This window comes from Drosophila montana, unplaced genomic scaffold (assembly GCF_035044405.1).
Source record: "Drosophila montana isolate Dmon_TW-CO22-7 unplaced genomic scaffold, ASM3504440v1 contig_2159_1, whole genome shotgun sequence".
Lineage (NCBI taxonomy): Eukaryota > Metazoa > Arthropoda > Insecta > Diptera > Drosophilidae > Drosophila > Drosophila montana.
In genome coordinates this window covers 65,622-80,020 of record NW_026997059.1, presented here as the reverse complement: position 1 = coordinate 80,020, position 14,399 = coordinate 65,622, and the positions used below count along the sequence as shown (strand labels likewise).

General features: G+C 36.9%; 1 protein-coding gene across 4 annotated transcripts in view; it reads right to left on the bottom strand.

Annotated features, from left to right (window-relative positions):
- Window positions 1–13,930, bottom strand: part of LOC135427267 (LIM domain transcription factor LMO4) — a 43,312-nt gene extending 29,382 nt beyond the window's left edge. For all 4 annotated transcript variants that reach the window (XM_064680673.1, XM_064680674.1, XM_064680675.1 and 1 more), the window contains exons 1-2: window positions 13,794–13,930; window positions 10,471–10,779 (exon numbers count right to left, since the gene is read on the bottom strand). In XM_064680673.1, the coding sequence (XP_064536743.1) occupies window positions 10,471–10,714 (244 nt within the window). In that variant the 5' untranslated portion in view covers window positions 10,715–10,779; window positions 13,794–13,930. The remainder of the gene's footprint in view (window positions 1–10,470; window positions 10,780–13,793) is intronic.
- Between the last annotated feature and the right edge of the window lie 469 nt (window positions 13,931–14,399).

The following is a 14,399-nucleotide window of genomic DNA, read 5'->3' as shown; positions in this document are numbered from 1 at the left end:
ACATAAAGCTTGCTCCATACCGTCTGCATTCCCATAACTGATAACGTTCCATGCGCTAACCTCAAAGAAAAATGAGCGCAAAGCACTACAGAGCCTTCAGAACTTCCCAGGTGTGCAACAAGGACGATGACCGGGTAGGCAGAAGACAGCAACAAGCAGGGAGCAAAGATTCTTGAAGTAATCGAACTCCTGACAGCGGAAAAATCCAAAGGTGGTATCGGAAATTTCAGTTGAAGCATGCAGATTCTTGGCGTGGATTTTAATCTTAATGGAGCTATATGGGAACCAATTTTCTTCAAATAGGTTTTGAACATGATGAAATTTTATTTTATTTATTGACCGCATTTCTGCATCACCCGCTCCGACGGTGACTTCCGGGGCTTGTATACAATTTGAAGGTATGATGTCAATAATGACGAATGTCGACGGCAAGCTGATTCAGGCGCTCCTTGACGCTTTGGTCTTGCAGTTGTGCCGGCATTTCTTAGTTTCGGCCACTTTCCGGCTCAACACACATTGTCGGGACTTACAGGACCAATAGTCTGCTGTTCACCTTTTCAAAAATCTCCGAAAGAATTTTGCTACATCGTCTTTTAGGTGGTTTTTTCGGCTGAGGACACTTTAATACGGTTGAGTAGACCCACCGAGTTCTAAGCCACATTCAAAAAGCCTTTGAAAGGAAGGAGGTCGGAGCTGCCGTTTTACTGGACAGGCTTAAGACCGCGTGTTGCATGAAGGTCTCTTGCGGAATAGGTAACCGTAATGTGCTTGGTACAAACGTGAATTAGTCAAGCAATGTTAGTTTGACCTTATTTGATTCTGATTTGACGCGCGATTCCTCAGTGTGAGGGGCATGGGTATTTCGACTCGAAGTGCAACATTCCTTCGCGTTTTGTAGATTACCAGGAATTTGCGGAACAAATTTTCACCTGCCCACTGAGATGCGATTATTAATTATGCACAATACCGGCCTGGAAGCAAGATACACGGCTCTACAATCTACCATCAATTACATTGGTAGAGGAAGGTACGCATTAGGGGAAGATTGATACCGCTCCCTGTCTATTAGAAGCGTTTGGTGACTGGAGAATTTACGCACTATCTGGAATTACAGTGAACTTTTTGAGAAAATACTATGTGAAACATTTTGGAACGAACAATACATATAATATTGATCATAGATGCAAACATGTTACTAAAAAGCATTTCCGCTCAACTTAAGTGAGTTCAGCGGTAAATACGATTTCACCAATAATTACAATATAGAAAGTCACGTTATAGGGGCTTGAAAAATCAAGAAAAACATAAATGAATTAAATATCATTTTGCAGTATCGCCATCAATTTCTATGATAAATATCCTTCACCGTGACTTTGCAATTATTTAAACAGAAGTCCGAAAAACAATATTTAACTTTTTTTTCGAGTTTTTGCGTTAAACTTAAAGTTATCTTATTCACCCAATTCGGCCGTAGACAATTTATATATCTACATGTACTATCTTGAACTTCACGCCTAAACTTAAATTTTATAAAGACATTAAAATAAAACAAGTAAGAGGTTCTAGTCGGGAGTCTCCGAATAGGGGAAACCCTTGAAACCTCTTTAACACCAAATGGAGCTCGGGATCCGCTCTAGTTTGCTTTAACAGTCATAAAAAAAAATTGTTTAAATAGGTTTTTCCCATTGCAGCCACAACTTGACACCCATACCGACAAAAAAAAAATACGAATTTAAATAGCAACACATAAGTACAGCACAGAGTACAAGACAATCGCAATTGCAATGCTGTTAATAGATAAATAGACGCGCTGCCGCAAAACACGTGGCCAGCCAAAACACGTTTTCTGTAGTGTGACGTAGCCGATCTTGAATAAATTTTCAACAGTAGTTATTATTGTGCATTAGAACATTCTATACTTTCAAAAAGACAATTTCTTTAAAATTATGGCTTAAATTGGTGGGCGGCGGGGGTGGCGACCATTCATGATATTTTCAACACGTTCCTTTGATATCTTTAGGGTCTCAGCTATCTTGATCAACTTCACTTTACAGTTATCAGAATTTATTTTGTGGACTTTTTTGATATTTTCGTCGGTTACAACCTATCTTCTGGGGCGTCTACTGCGTGCATCGTTCTCGATGCTCATTTCGCCTCGTTTAAACATGGCAAACCACTTCTCAACAGCTGATTTTCCTAGAGCAGAGTCCGAATAATGTTTACAAGCCAAGCCTTGGCTTCAATAGCATTCTAATCGAAAACTTTTAATGAATCGATAACATAAAAAAAAAAAAAATAAAAAACCACAAGAAAGCCTTAGTCGAGAGTGACCGACTATAATAACTTCTGTGTTTTATAACCGAACTGATGAAATTTTATGCCGTAGAACTTGTTGCGCCATACTCGAATCGATAACCTGCCTTGGTTTCAAAAAATCGATTCAAATCAATATTGTTATCCTTTTTCAACGTATCTTTAAGCTTAGGAGCTAGAGTTACCCAAATTGACATGTAAAGGGAACCAGGCAACAAATTTGAGGATTACAAACACGTGGTAACAAGCACAAAAAGCAATAATTGTTGTGTACATGTGCACACATACATATATTCATACATGTGTCTTTTTTTTTAATTCTATTAATAGAATTGCGATTGTATGGTATAAGTTAAAAAGTAACACTCCGCAGTCTATCTGGGTAGGCAAGCCCGACAAACTCCAGTTCGGTCACTTCGCCTATGATGCTGACAGTGCATCGTATCGGTCAGCAACCTTGTTGGACCTGCCCTGCTTCCCCACATGAGGCGCAAGCTCGGCGCTATTGCGGACACGGAAGTTGGCTCCGCCGACTCTAGCTCTAAAAATCAATTGTCTTTAGTTTTAGTTTCGATTTTGATATACACCAGAGCACGTCCTGTTTTTTCATTATTCGCTAACGCGGATCAACAGACAGGCAGCGGAGACAAAACCAAGACAACCTCGAGGGCAGATCAAGAACTCATTTACAGCTGAAGTCCCGAGAAGATAAACAGAGAAGGGGCTGAAGCGTTCGTAATTGTAAGAAAAAACATGTAAGTGAGATGTTCAACTTAGAATAAAGAAGACAGACTTCATTAACATAGATCAGATTTTAAAAAGAATAAGCTAAATAAGGACTTGGCTTCCCAAGGGGAATTGTGATCCTTTAAAATTTTAAACAAAGTGGCAAGTGATGCGATTTTCGAGGCTGCGGTGTCTAGAGCACTATCGCAAAAAGTGGCGCAGAATTAAAAGGGAAATAAAAACATTAGGGAAAAATTTAGCCGCCAAATAAACGATTTGACAGGACAGTGGAGAAGCACGCACAACCCATTGCCTGGAATTCAAGTTTATCAGAACGCTCAAATTATAGTGTATCACATCTGATACCCGACGAGCCCGTAAAGTGCTTAACAGAATTCGAGGGCAAACAGGAGATAACCGCGTCTTGACGATTGTCAGCAGGAACCTCGTACGATTTTTACAAGCCGTACGACGCTAGATTTCGCCACTACCAGGCGATCATCATATTCAAAAGCAAACCAAGCAGCTAATACTCCCATGAACTTCGATGCTATTATTAGTAGGCTCGATTTCGCATATAGTGACAAGCATAGAACAAGAGCTTGGCACGCTCCGACTGGGAAGCCTTTCTCTTTTAGAATACTATAGGAAGTTGGAGAAAAAGCTCACTTTGTAGACAAATCAACATGTCGGACGACGCTGCTTTAGCGAATGGTTTAGGAGAAATGCTCTTTGCGGCGCAGCTCCCTGACTTGCCGACCGCCCTGGCATTAATCTAGGGAATCGAAGAGGATAAAGCTTATAAATCTGAAACAACAGCAGTCGAAACAGTATGAACAAAAGAAAAGGGTCCACTACAGACAGGGTAAGAGCCCTTCCTTCAATTGGCAACATGGCGATCAGCGCCAAGCCGAGCAATCCCAAAACAAAACACGTGAATCAAAATCCGCAGACCCAATGGATGTAGACGTTTTTATTTCAGGGTTCAGGCAGCCCACTGCCCCTCCACGGGCAGGAAAAAGATCAAATACTTCTAGTGCTTCGGGCAAAGAAGGCAAAGGGTAAACCACGTTCCTCAAGAAGTAGCTCAAGAGTCCGATGCTTACGATAATCAAGCGTCAGAAATAGCACAAGAAATACAAGATGAGCCCGTCTACGAATAAAGTGATATTAATTTTTTATTGGAAGGTCCATGCTGCCGTCCATAGAGCGAAGAGTAGCGGGGGTAACGATGCAATTCTTAATCGACATGGGCGCGTCCAAAAATAACATCAAGCCCTTCATAGGGTTAAAAAACGTAGTCCCTGTATCAAATAATATCACACAAAAATTGTTGTTCAAAATATTTGGCTTAGGCAGCCCATTCGTCTTGTTAAACTCCCTAACAACCTTGGACGGTATCATCGGTCTAGATCTGTTACGCAGATAGACGATGTCATCAGCTTAAGGACCAACGAAATTAAAGTTGTAAACGTATCAAAAAAAACAAACAATACCATAGATGTAGAAATGTTAATTTTACCAAATTGATAATGTAAACGCACCACAGGTTGCAAATGAAAAGTTTTTTTAATAGGATCAAAAAAAGATCTGCTGTTTTCGCAGTCTCGAACTAGACACTGCCATATAACACATCTGTAGTGGTCAGAATCCGAACAACGGATAACCAGACTATATAATCAAAGCTATATCTCTACTTAATGGGAGTAGCCGACTTCGTGACTCGTAAAATAGAAAATCTTCTAACGAACGGCATTATATGGGTGGTCGATAAAAGGGGAACATATGAGTTGGAGATTAAGAAAAAGCGGAAGGTTATAGACTTTCGTTAACCTTACGAAAAGATTATTCCAGAAAAGCAGAAAGCCAGATGTTTTACAACACTGGATACAACACGGTCTAGAAAAAACCGGACATGACAGAATAGTTTTTATATCAATTTAAGAAGATATCCTTTCTTTTCTTACGTCCCAGGCTTATATACGTGGTTCCTATGTATCTCGCAGTGACTAATACTCGGATTACCGATACAATCCGATTACATTCCAATTCTAAAACGGCAACGTATTAGTTTGGAGGCAACATAATATTAGCACTCAGCTAATATCCCACATTTTATACATACAACGGATGAGGCAAATCAGACTTGTTTCCTCAGTGTCACTTGCGAAAACTCTTCGACATAGATATCGAACACATGAGAAACTTGTTGTCAGGATAACGAGAAGCTTAGACTTTTTGGGCACAGCGCTAAAAATTGTGGCAGGCGCCCCTGATGCCTCTGATTCACAACTCATTGAGTAAAAAACTGGCAGGTGATGATCAACACCAAAACACAGGATCAGATAAACCAAATGTCTAACACCATAAACCAAAAAGGATCAGATTGATACCGGTCATACATATATCAAGACAAAGATAATACATCCAACCATCTTAATACACACTGATTTGAAGTCTATTCAAAATGAACAACTCACAAATATTACTGTAACTAGCTTAATAGAAGTATATAATATTAAGATTTTACAGTCTGATAGCATCATATACTGCATTATTGAATAAAAAATCAAAATATTCCGTAGAACATAATCACACAGTCTTGCAATTCTCAGCATCTTAGCGGAATGTGATGGAGGTAATACCCTAGCCCGCACAAATTGCGTCCCAACAACGTTCCTGCGCTCGTGGCTTACATGGAAGCGTCGCCCACTACCAGTTTCAGCCCAGCCACCTGGAACCCATTACGATTGTCGATGACGGGGTGATTATCATCAACAATCGCCCGGCTAAAAGAAGCGTCGAACTTTGGCCAGATGTAGCTGTTGCGGTCACCTACCTCGTCACATTGACAACCCTGTGTTGGTAAATGGCATCAATTTCGTTAATCGCGACAATGTCCTGAGCAAATTCCCTCGACAGGCATACACGTCGCTGCTGAACATTACCGAACACGATCCAGTATCGAGCCTTCCACTTCTACACCGACCAAATGAGCAGAATCTAAATGTCATCCATCATCGACAAACACATAAACCACTTTCGTTTGTGCCTAGCAACGTGGATTTATCACCAGTGCTGTCGTTATCGCCTTCTCCAAGCGATTATCCGAATGTCACCCCCTGGAGTAGTTCTGGTAGACCCGATATTAGAACCCGGCCCAATCAGCGAAACTGATTCACACCCTTCAGCTCCTGGCCATTAAGGTAGACCTGCGCAATCTAGCCAAGATTGTTAAAAGCAATCACGGTGCCTCTATAGCCTCACATACTCCTATTATATCTACAGCCCCATCAGCTCTTATATCGACTGTTGTTGCCCCCCGTAAGCAAGTTTTTGTATCCCGGCTTAGTTCTAACACCACTTGCGATTTACTGGCTGCTTATATTGGTAGCAAATCTTCTGCTAGCGTGTCAATAACTAAATTTTATTTCTCCACAACTGGTGAAATTTGTTCCCAATCATTTGTGATTCCAAATGTTGGCCCCTTACATGATTGTTCATGAGCTTAAGCAAAAAAAAAATCGCGAAACCAACCTTTCCCTGTCACCCGTTACTGCCACAAAAAACTAACTTCGACAACCGACCTAGTCTATATTCTTGTCAGAGGTCTTATTTCTAAGCTTAAAAATCTTTTTATGGCTAGCACTCCCTTCGATTCGGATATATTCGCATTTTCAGAAATATGGTTAAATTAAACCATATCTGATTTTGAAGTGTTTTCAAACATTATATTGTGCATATAAATGATCGGCCGACTCGAGGTGAACCTTTCTGTTTTGCTACGCCTATTGACTCTGAGATTGGCTCAGTCACTTTTCCATGACACGATATTCATATCACATTCTCCTATATTCCACCTTTTCTGATATTCAAGTTTATCTGAAACATATTACTTGTACTACAAAAGATTCTACTTATGTGCGTGATAATGACCTATGTAGTATTGGGTGATTTTCATTTACCGAACATCTCTTGGTTATTATTTCAAATCACTTTAATTTCTAATCGTTTGAATAGAACACACAATCTTGTATTTATCAACGATTACCTTAATGTTATCTATCTGGTATCATCCTATTTTAGAGTTTGCAATGTTCAATTGCAATCCTCTTATTTCTTATTCACCAGCCAGGCCATTGCTTTCGCAAAGGAAACTATTCCTTGTTTAATCAACGTATTCATGTAACAGACTGGTCTTTTTTATGACTCGGTTGATTTAAATATTATTGTCAATTTTTTGCATAACACCCTGAATTCCCTCCTTCCCAACTCAATTCCTGCAATTGCTTATTTAAAGCTACCCTTGTTTACTCCCAGACTATCAAACTTAAAAAATATTAAGTCAAAATATTTTAAAAACTTTAATAAGTCCATTTCGAGTATTGACTTGGCTAAATATTCCATAGCCAAGTCTAACATTTTTTTTTTCTGAATTCTCAATGCTATGCGAAATATTTAACTCGTTGCAGAGGCAATTTGCCCTAAATCCTATAATATTGACATCTTCTTTCTCTCTCGGGCAGGATAAAGCTAGCAATGATTCTGATGCAGCTAACCTCTTTGCTAAATTTTTCAAATCAACTTACTCCTCTGTCTGTTCTAATAATAACTCTTAGCCTTATAATAATACTTCCTCTAGTTCTCTACGTGCTTCTATTATTTCCCATTCCTCTCTCATTTCTGCTAAAAATCCTTTGAAATCTTCCTATTCTCCTTGGCCTGACAATATTCCTAGTTGTCTACTCAAGGAGTGTAGTTCTTCCCTTTTTCGCGCATTGCTAACGCTTTTTAATCTATCCATTGTTTCTTCTGTCTTTCAATCTCTTTGGAAAGAATCTTGTATAATTCCTCTTCACAAGAAAGTTGGAAAGTCTAGAAAATTACAGGGGGAATTGCAAAACTGTCCGCTATCCCTAAATTATTTGAAAAAATAGTCACTTCGACTTTCAAATATTTCTGCAAATCAGTTGTCTCCCCTGTTCAACATGGATTCGTAAAGAATCGGCCAACTACGACCAACCTGCTTAGATTTACTTCCTTTCCTTTCTATGATCTTTTTTTCCTTAAACTTGACCGTTTAGGACTTCCTCCTTCTCTTCTGCTTGGAATTTCTTCGTATTTCAACGGCCCAAAGGGTCATGCTGAGGTTGACTCCTTGTTTTATAAACGACTTCCCCTCTGTTATAACACATGCCTATGTACTTATTTATGCGGATGATGTGAAACATATTCTTTCATGTACTGATCGTCACTCTCATCTAAAAGATGATTTGAATACTATGCAACTTTGGTGTTTGGCCAATCAATTGCATCTAAATTGTTCAAGGTGTATGTTTATGACCTTTAATTGTACCGAACCTTATCTTGCTAATTATACAATTGAGAATACTCCATTGCAACGTATACTAACTTAAGGATCTAGGAGTTCTTTTGACTCTAAGCTCTGCTTCAATCTTCATATACCATCGTAATGAGGCTAAAAGTGTACTTGGATTCATTGAATGATGGTCTAAAGAGTTTAACGATCTTTTTATAACCAAACTCCTATTGTTCGCCCTATCCTTGAATACTGCTCTTGCATCTGGTATCCGCAGTATAACAATTGCCAGAATCATATTGAATCTGTTCAGAAACAATTTCTGTTTTTTACCTTACGAGGTTTACGAGTAGGATGGAAACTGAGGATTGGGACCCCAATCATCGGTTTCCATCCTACTCCAGCCCTTGCCCGTGGCACGTATGTATGTTATAAAAAAATTGTTCTCAAAACGCTTTGAAAAAGATTTTGAAACTGATCGGACGGTAAACAAAAAACTTTCATATAAACGTTTTCCGCCAATTTACTACTATTGCGGGTGAAATTTCGCAAAACGCTAGAACACGTGTTCATTGTAGTCTTATGTAGAGCTTTGAAAATAAGTTTGAAGCAAATCGGACACAACTTACAACTTCGCCCAAAAAATCTTTGAATCGCAATTCTACCGAAGAAGTTTGGATTCTGCGAAAAATGTGAAACACGTATCAAATGATTTTTCATATAGATCTTTGGATAGGAATTTAAGTGCGAAACGGCACCCACCAAATCTTTGACCCCCATGTTCACAAAGGTGGAATGCAGTTTTTCGAAAAGTGTGAAACCCCCCTCAAATGAATTTGAACAAAGATCGTTAAAAATGAGTTTAAAGCCGATCGGATGGTTAGCAAAATAGTTTCATACAAACGTTATTAGCCATTTTCCACACTATCGTGTGGAATTTCCCGAAACGTCTCAACGTGCACCTTAACCACATAAGGTAACTACAGTGAAAATTTCATCTTCCTAGCTCTTACGGTTTGGGCTGTGCGCTCATCACCAATCAGTCAGTCAGGACAAACAGTTTTATATATAGAGATTCTAAAATAATATAGTGATTATTTATTATTTTTACTTAAGAACACTATATTCTCTACTAACACCTTTCTTCTTAGCTGTAGGCTCTAATGACGACACTGCCAAAATTAGCTGTGAAAATCGTGTCGCAGATGCTTTTTAATGAATTTTAATTTTTCGGTCACTTCGCCTGTTATATACATTTGCACATAAACATTATATCCTCCTTGCGTACCCAATTTCAATGGGTTCAGGGAATAAAAAGAATATAATAATAAAAACAAAATAAAAACGTGATAAAAATCCAAATTTTATCTATAACGTTTGATAAAATGAATGAGTGCTTTGAATAAAGAATTCTAAATCTAAAACTAACTAAAACCGATGTCCATCTTTTTGGGGTATTATATATAAAGTATATTGATTTCCAATAGTAATAATAGATTCTACAGTTGTTTACTTTTTCAGCTAGCTCTGTTTTGCAAAAAACCTAACTCTGGATTAGAGTAGAAAATAAATTATCATACAACAAACGCAGAAGATCCAAATCGCCGGAAAAAAACAACAAAAAAATACTAAAATATATCCTTCATATTTTTATATGAATAATATTTAACTCTTCTCAATTTATATAAATTTAAAAGAAGTAATATCAGTTAAAAATTATAAGCAAAATCCCGTTAAATTGCTGACGAATATGCATTCGTACAGTGCTGGTACTAGAAGGACTTACGTTCAAAATTTTATATTATTGGTTATAAGACCGATGCGTTCACACATACGGACAGACGGACAAGGCCAGATTGACCTGACTATTGATGCAGTTGAAAATGTGTCCTTCTGCCTGTTACATACATTTCCCCAAAACCATTATACCATTTCTATAAATATTAAAAATTGCTACTGCTATCATTCTATGTCAAATAGCCTACATGCACATATTTTGCCTTTCTTCTAAGAAGTAAGTCGAACTTTTGTATTTTTCATTTTAAAGCTCTTTTTAAATAGGTACCCCATCAAGTTAATGTAGAAACAGTGAAAATATGTATTGAACTTACCTCCACAACCACCACACACTTTAACTAATGTGTTGGGATGTATTAACTGTTGGTTATTGAATTCATTCGAAGATTCATCCATAAACGACAATTGAGACGAAGAGATATTTGAATTACTTTCAGCAATATCCTTGGTGTGGCTGGTTCTATAACCAACGACAACTGAAGGGAAATTTTCCGGACTAGAGGAATCTTGCTGATGTGCCGCTAGTATATCAGTATATGAATGGAACGATGCATTCATTGCAAAAATGTACGATAAGTTACAATTATAAAGGCATATAGATTCTGTTTACTGCACGGTGAATTCTGGAATAAATACGAATGTAGATATTTTACATGTTGTTTTTCTTAATAGATTTATAGTTCTAATAATAATGAATGTGAATGTCATATGATTATTTTATATTATTAAATTATAATTTATTAAAATTAATAAAATGATTCAAAATTTGAATTTAACGTTTTTTAAACACATATCTTTCCAACATTATATCTATCTACTATGTACTACTTTTACTAATATTCTTGCATGCTACCTAGTCTTATGTATTAAGCTACAATACTATATGTTACATAACTGCCATTCCTTAGTCTATGATTCTTCTCTTATAATAAAGCCACCCTTAACTATTGATACTTTTTTTATCAACTCGCTTCTCCGTTTCTCAACATACGCCAATGCGATTATTTTAAATTATTAAGTTATTTTATCCTTATCCCTTTTTATACCCAGAACCCATTGAAAATGGGTAAAAAGGGGGATAATGTATATGCGCAAATGTATGTAATGGGCAGACGAAAGCATCTCCGACCCCATAAAGTATATATATTCTTGATCAGCATCAATGCCGAGTCGATCTAGCCATGTCCGTCTGTCTGTCAGTCCAAATGAACTTTGAACTTAAGACCTTCTAGCTCCCACGCAGTACGAATTTGTTGATAATCGATACCATGCCCCGTTTCCAAGCAATTGACATCGTAATCCTGTTTTGAGCAAATCTCTCATGTTTTTAGACCTAGAGTCACAAAATTTAACATTAACTTCTTACACAGCACAATAAGATCTACTGTTGCAATGCTGTTGAAACAGAAAAGCAATTGCGATTGTATTGTATTCTGTGCTGTGTTTATGTGTTGCTGTTTAAATTCGTTTCTTTTTTCGTCGAAAGGGATTTGTCTGTATGGCTATCGTCTTTCTGTTGCAGACACTACATACATCGGAACCGGCCGGAAAGTCGCAATAGGAATGGTTGTTAAAAACGTAGGTTCTTATATAAAAAACGGTTCTATTTATCAAGATATCCTGACCAAATTCACGACTTTTTTGTTGCCCTATGCTCGTCATGTATATGCAAATCTTATCGACATCGGGTCATGATATCACATAGCTGCCAAAGGAGAGATCGGTCAAAAAGTATGCAACATATTATCTTTTCCAAGATTCTCACATACATATCTGCAAAAGGGAAATTTCCACAGGGGTATTAAGTCTTCGGCATGTTGAAGATATACCGGCTCTCTCGTGTAATTCTATAAATGGAATTGCAATTGCGATTGTATTGTATGCCACATTAGTTTTGTCTTTCCAACTTGATTCTTGGTATGGCTGCGAGGTATGAATCAAGGCGATGACAATTAGTTCGGTCGTTGTGAAATTTGTAATTTCAGAAGTTTACCAAATATATAACTTCATGATTACGACTACGAGTTGATTCGACCTAGTGTAATATTTGGCTTCCAGTGGCTGGCTGTATGCCAACCAGGCATTTAAATTTTCACTTGTTTATCATCGTTGCAATAAACAAAGAGGTAAATAATTAAATTAAAGATATTTTACATATATAGCACTAGCACTTGTATAGCTTTTGAGATTTGTTAAGAAAACAGGATTGAGCTATCGATTTTTTTCGATTGCCTGGAAACGGGGCAAGTTATCGATTATCGGATGCGGTGCGATTATGGGCACTAGGACACACTTTTAAAATTTCTTGCTCTTATAGATTCTCAGATCCTTGCAGTCTTACATAAGGACGGACACGGACAGACAGACGGACTCGGCTGAGCTATCAGCTGATCAAGAATATATTTACGTTATGTGGTCGGGGATGCTCTTTTCTTCCTGTTACATACATTGGCACAAATTCATTATACCCTCTTTATCCATTTTCAATGGGTTCATAGTATAATAAAAAAGGAACTGGTTTTCAGCAAAGAACAGAACTAGAGCAATCTATATAATTTGATTTGGGATGTGCTAACCTGATGACGAGGAGTATATATACATTTTTGGGGTCGGAGATGCTTCCTTTTACTTGTTACATTGCACAAAACCATTATACCCTTTTTAGCCATTTTCAATGAGTCCAGGGTATATTAAAGCGCGCAACGAAGAAAGTAGTAGACAGATGAGCATTAAGAGGACAAAAAGGCAAAATGGGACACACATTTAAGTGGACTATCCGAGCTCTGATTGTGAAGGAAGGGGGTGAAAGAAAAAGAAAAACAAAGATATTATTTTTGACTGGTAGCTAAACAATCTTGAGTCCATTACGCGATTGAAGATCACTTATCCTTTTGTAATAGTTGAGATAATTAATATAATATATATAACAAAATATTTGAATTTTAACATTAAACTAAACCGTAATTTTTCCACGTTTATGTTTTACAGTAGACCTTGATTTTACGGACTAAATAATTGCACAAGCCTTAAATTAAATATGTCACTTTGCATCAGCAGAAAATAAAATAAGTCACACCCCGCCGTCAAACGTAAGTAAATTTTACTACTAATAATATTCATTATAACGTTTTTTATACCCATTTTTAATACGTACATATATCAATATACAAAAATTGTACATATGTACATAAGTATGATTAAACTCGTCGTTTCAAAATTTGCTATCATACGTAAATTTATCATTATATGTATAACTTAAACTAGGATATATTGCAAATTTAGGCGAACGAGAATGCACATAAATATATGTGAATATAGAATGGATTATAAAATATTGTATGCATGTACCTACATACAAAAGTGTATATTTGTTCAATTGTTCGACTTGTTGATGAAACTTTGAAACATATGCGTATACAAATAACAGTAGGATTCTATATATACATAAATATTCATTTTTTTTTTTGAGTAGTGCAATACATATAAAAATTTGCATTATGCACGTCAATATTGTTTAGTTACATACACATAAAAAAATGTGCGAACGACGCATGTATATAGACATTTTCAAGAAAAACGAGAACTGATATTGCAATAATCCACTGATGTACAAGAATTTTGTGCCTAGGTAACTTACATGTGTAATGTATTAAACTTAATCGACATTCGAGTTATTACTTCGGGGTTTCTATAAAATAACAAATGTGTTTTGATAATAAATAGCGCTCGTAATATTAAATACAAATTTACAGTGATGGAAGTAGTTTACAATCGATAACATTCTATGCATTGTAGTTGTTACTTATACCTGTGTTACCCAATCCTTTTCCTATGATCATGATCCAATGTTTTTGTAAAATTCATCAACATGCCTACATACGCTGGGCATTTTCGTCTTCAGACATCTCACTTAATAAATTTATAAAAACAGAAACCAAACATTTACGTTTCTTTTTTTTCGGGGTAAATATTTGGGGTAGCACAACAGGTCACTTTCACATGAATACAGAGGCCTGTGCGTGCTTTGATGTTTGGATTGTTTATATTTTTGAATCATGATAGAGGGGAAGCGTATGCATTTGCTTTGCATATTGGGTTCCATACTATATTTATATGCATCGTTTTTTATAATATTTCGGATTGATTAGTAAAGGTGTAAAGACTGCTTCACAGGGTTGTAAGTTTTTAAAATATTTGGATTCAATATATGTATGTAGACGGTTTATTTTACTAAGCAGTTCTT